Source organism: Zophobas morio, unplaced genomic scaffold (genome assembly GCF_036711695.1).
Source record: "Zophobas morio isolate AGI-343-1 ecotype UQ-CSIRO unplaced genomic scaffold, CSIRO_AGI_Zmor_V1 ptg000009l, whole genome shotgun sequence".
Classification (NCBI taxonomy): domain Eukaryota; kingdom Metazoa; phylum Arthropoda; class Insecta; order Coleoptera; family Tenebrionidae; genus Zophobas; species Zophobas morio.
In genome coordinates this window covers 5,224,977-5,228,269 of record NW_026972114.1, presented here as the reverse complement: position 1 = coordinate 5,228,269, position 3,293 = coordinate 5,224,977, and the positions used below count along the sequence as shown (strand labels likewise).

At 34.2% G+C, this 3,293-nt stretch overlaps 1 protein-coding gene across 1 annotated transcript; it reads left to right on the top strand.

Moving 5' to 3' along the window:
* The first annotated feature begins 1,147 nt into the window (after nucleotides 1-1,147).
* On the top strand, nucleotides 1,148-2,457 carry LOC135125688 (gastric triacylglycerol lipase-like). The gene is made up of 5 exons (XM_064051340.1): nucleotides 1,148-1,291; nucleotides 1,369-1,502; nucleotides 1,555-1,801; nucleotides 2,028-2,228; nucleotides 2,275-2,457. The coding sequence occupies exons 1-5, from the start codon at nucleotides 1,148-1,150 to the stop codon at nucleotides 2,455-2,457; spliced, it is 909 nt and encodes a 302-aa protein (XP_063907410.1).
* The last annotated feature ends 836 nt before the right edge of the window (nucleotides 2,458-3,293 follow it).

Sequence of the window (3,293 nt, the reverse complement as noted above, 5' to 3'; positions counted from 1 at the left end):
ACAGTTAAGACACTTAAAAAACTTTCTATAGGCACATTCTTGCACCTTTTACAGGCTTCGGTATTGACCGCGTGCACGAGGCCAGACGCCATGTTTAAAAAAAGTTACAGTGTGATGAACTCCAAGACGAATTTTTTTAACATGACGGTGCCACGGCACATACAACAGTAGACAATTTGAATTTTTTACGTGAATTCTTTGGTGATAGAGTGATTGGTTTACGTTCAGTTCCTGAGTACCCCCAAGGTCACCAGATTTATCCCCTGTGGATTGATTCGTGTTCGGTCACCTAAAAAACACTATTTTTAAAACTCCCATTCACACCATAGAAGAACTGAAAGACAGAATTACCGCAAGGTGTACTCGCATTACTCCTGCCACACTACAAAATATGTTTGATAACATGAAAGGACGTACCAATTTATGTATACAGGAGAATGGATACCATTTCCAACAGTTTCTTTAAATTTGTATTCGCCTTTTAAGTAAACTTATTCATAAATCTGCACAAGTTAGTTTCTTTCACTAGTTTTTCTAGTTTTCAACAAGCAAGAGCTAACCTTCGTTTGTAAATTGATTTAAGTCAGTTTGCTATCAACATTACGCATTCTTTGATCTAAATAATCAATCAGCACACACGGTATTAATAAATAACTTCATAAGACTTAATAATTAAAATATCGACAATAAGAGTCACAGTTTAAGATAAAAAAAAACGAAGCCACGACTGTTGTTTGTACTATCACGAATAAGTTTATAAATATAGAGCCTTACCGTACTGTGCATTATCAGCAACAACTAAGTAACCATTACTATTATTTCCATATTGCCATTTTATCAAGTGCCATTAGTGTACCTGCTCTCTATTTAAAACTTCTTTATCAGTTTTAATATTTGAAAGACTACAGAACTTCGTTCATGTGAAACCATGTTCTTCAATTTATTATTTCTAACGATGTTTTACAACATTTTCAGTAACGGGCTTATCATACATAAAAAGAATAATGCTTGTTCACATTTAATCTACTACCCTGTAAAAGATTTTAGCTCGAATTGTTACCGAAAACGAGACGTCGTCCCTTCTACCGTAACAACAATAACAACAACTAGAAGTTTCAAGATTTTAACAAAAAACTTTTAGCCTGATATGATTAAACTAAATGGTTACAAATTCGAAACACACGAAATAGTTACTGAGGATGGTTATAAATCGCTGGCTTTTCGTATACCGCCAAAAATTCACGACAACAGAAAGGAGAAACAACCCATCGTCTTAGACCATGGTATTCAGGTTAACTCGGAAGTATGGACGTGGAGGGAAAACAGATCTCTCGGTATAGAATAGTCTTGCTTCAATTAATTCCCCAGTATAACATTCACACCACTGCAGCTTTTGTTTTGGTAAATGCTGGTTATGACGTATGGTTGGTGAATCAAAGAGATAGCGGTTACACCACCCATGTTAAGTACAAAATGTCAGATTTCAAATTTTGGGCCAACAGGTATGTCGTACATTCAAAATAATTAAATCATATTTCTAACTGATGGTTTCAGCCTTGATACAGTTGCAACTAAAGGAATTTCAGCAATTTTAAATACAGTTGCTACAGCAACTAATAAATCAGGATCTATTATTTATATTGGTCACTCTAGAGGAGCTACTCTGGCTTTTATGTACGCCTCTGAGTATCCCGAGGAAGCCCAAAAAATTCTGACAGGTGTGGTCGCCCTGGCTCTCATTATATATTTCGAACCCGTTTTCTATGTGAAACTACTTTTCCAATTATCACCTGTGCTTAGTGTAAGTTTTTCACTTTTAATTTTCTTTTAGTGGCATCTTGTTCTTTGTTGCGCAGAAAATCGTAAACGTATTGAGAATCCCAGTGATAAATTATCCAGTCAAAAATACAGCAAAGTTTTTTAAGATTCTTTGCACCGGTAACTTTCTTTTTCTTTACAGGTAGAGAACTTTGCTACTACACTTACTGTTTCCATTATAATATAATCTTTTATTATTCTTCTCGATTCTTAACGTTCCACTGTCACTCATGCAAGTTCAACAATATGCCCGAATGTTTCACTCAGGAAAATTCCAAAAGTATGACTATGTAAAAAAAGGCAGTATTCTAAAATATTATCAAGAGCAGCTTCCTTTGTATAATCTGACTAACTGTAAGCTTCCTGTGTATATGTTTTATGGTACATGTGACATCTTCATCAAGGAAAAAGTAGTATGATTTTTTCTTCTTTCTGGTTAAAAATGTCCCTTTCCAGGCTGTGAAAAAAGTTTTTAAAGAACTTGGGTGCAGCGAAAAAGAATATTTTCGGATACCAAGTGGAACTAACACCAAGAAGTTGAAGTTTGGTCACAATGATTATCTTTTTGCTAAAGATATTGAGGAGTTGTTCTACAGGAATCTCTTACGAGTACTGGATAAATTGCAGCCCAAGAAATAACTTTGGTTGATACAGAATTAAATATTTGTTTTATGCATTATTTACTCTGAATTCTTTAAAATATCGTGTGTAGAAGTGTGGAAATAGTCCTTGCAGATACTCAAACGCGTCGTTTCCATTTTGGTTAATTTTGGCATTTAGAGCATCGTTGTGGCATTGATCATCAAACACTTTCATGTAATTAAATATAGCTTGCTGAGGTACTATATAGTACAGTTCCATGGACAGACAATCCGTAAAGATGCCTAATTTGAACCTGGTTTGGCAACTCAAATCTGAATGGTTCAACGTAAGGCAAGTTGGCTCTTGTGGTGTGTTCAATCATATTCAGAATGTAATATTTCCAGTATTAAGAGATTTATTGTTATGAAATTTTAAATATAACTTGTCCACGACTTGTAGAATAAAACGCAATAATTGAAAGTGGAATTTAGGTCAGTAAAATAATTTTTTATGAAAATTTCGGGACGCGGTTTTCACCACTGTTTTCACCTTACAAAACTATATAACTATTTATTGTTCTTTTCGCTGACAAAAACGGTTGACAATGTTTTCCCTAGGCTTTATATAGTTTTGTAAACTGAAAACAGTGGTAGAAACCGCTTTCCAAAATGTCCCTAAAAAAATGGAAACTTGATTTTTAAAGATGTGATGCAAAATTTTTACTAAAATAAAAAAAAAAAAACAATAATCCTATTAATATTAGAGATTATGCATTTTAAAAATGTATTAAAAATCCCACGAAGCAAAAGGCGGCCTTTTAAGGATGGAATAATGTCTTCCCTATCTTGGCATCCGCCCAGGTTGATTTTCTGTGCACTTCATACTCAAGATTG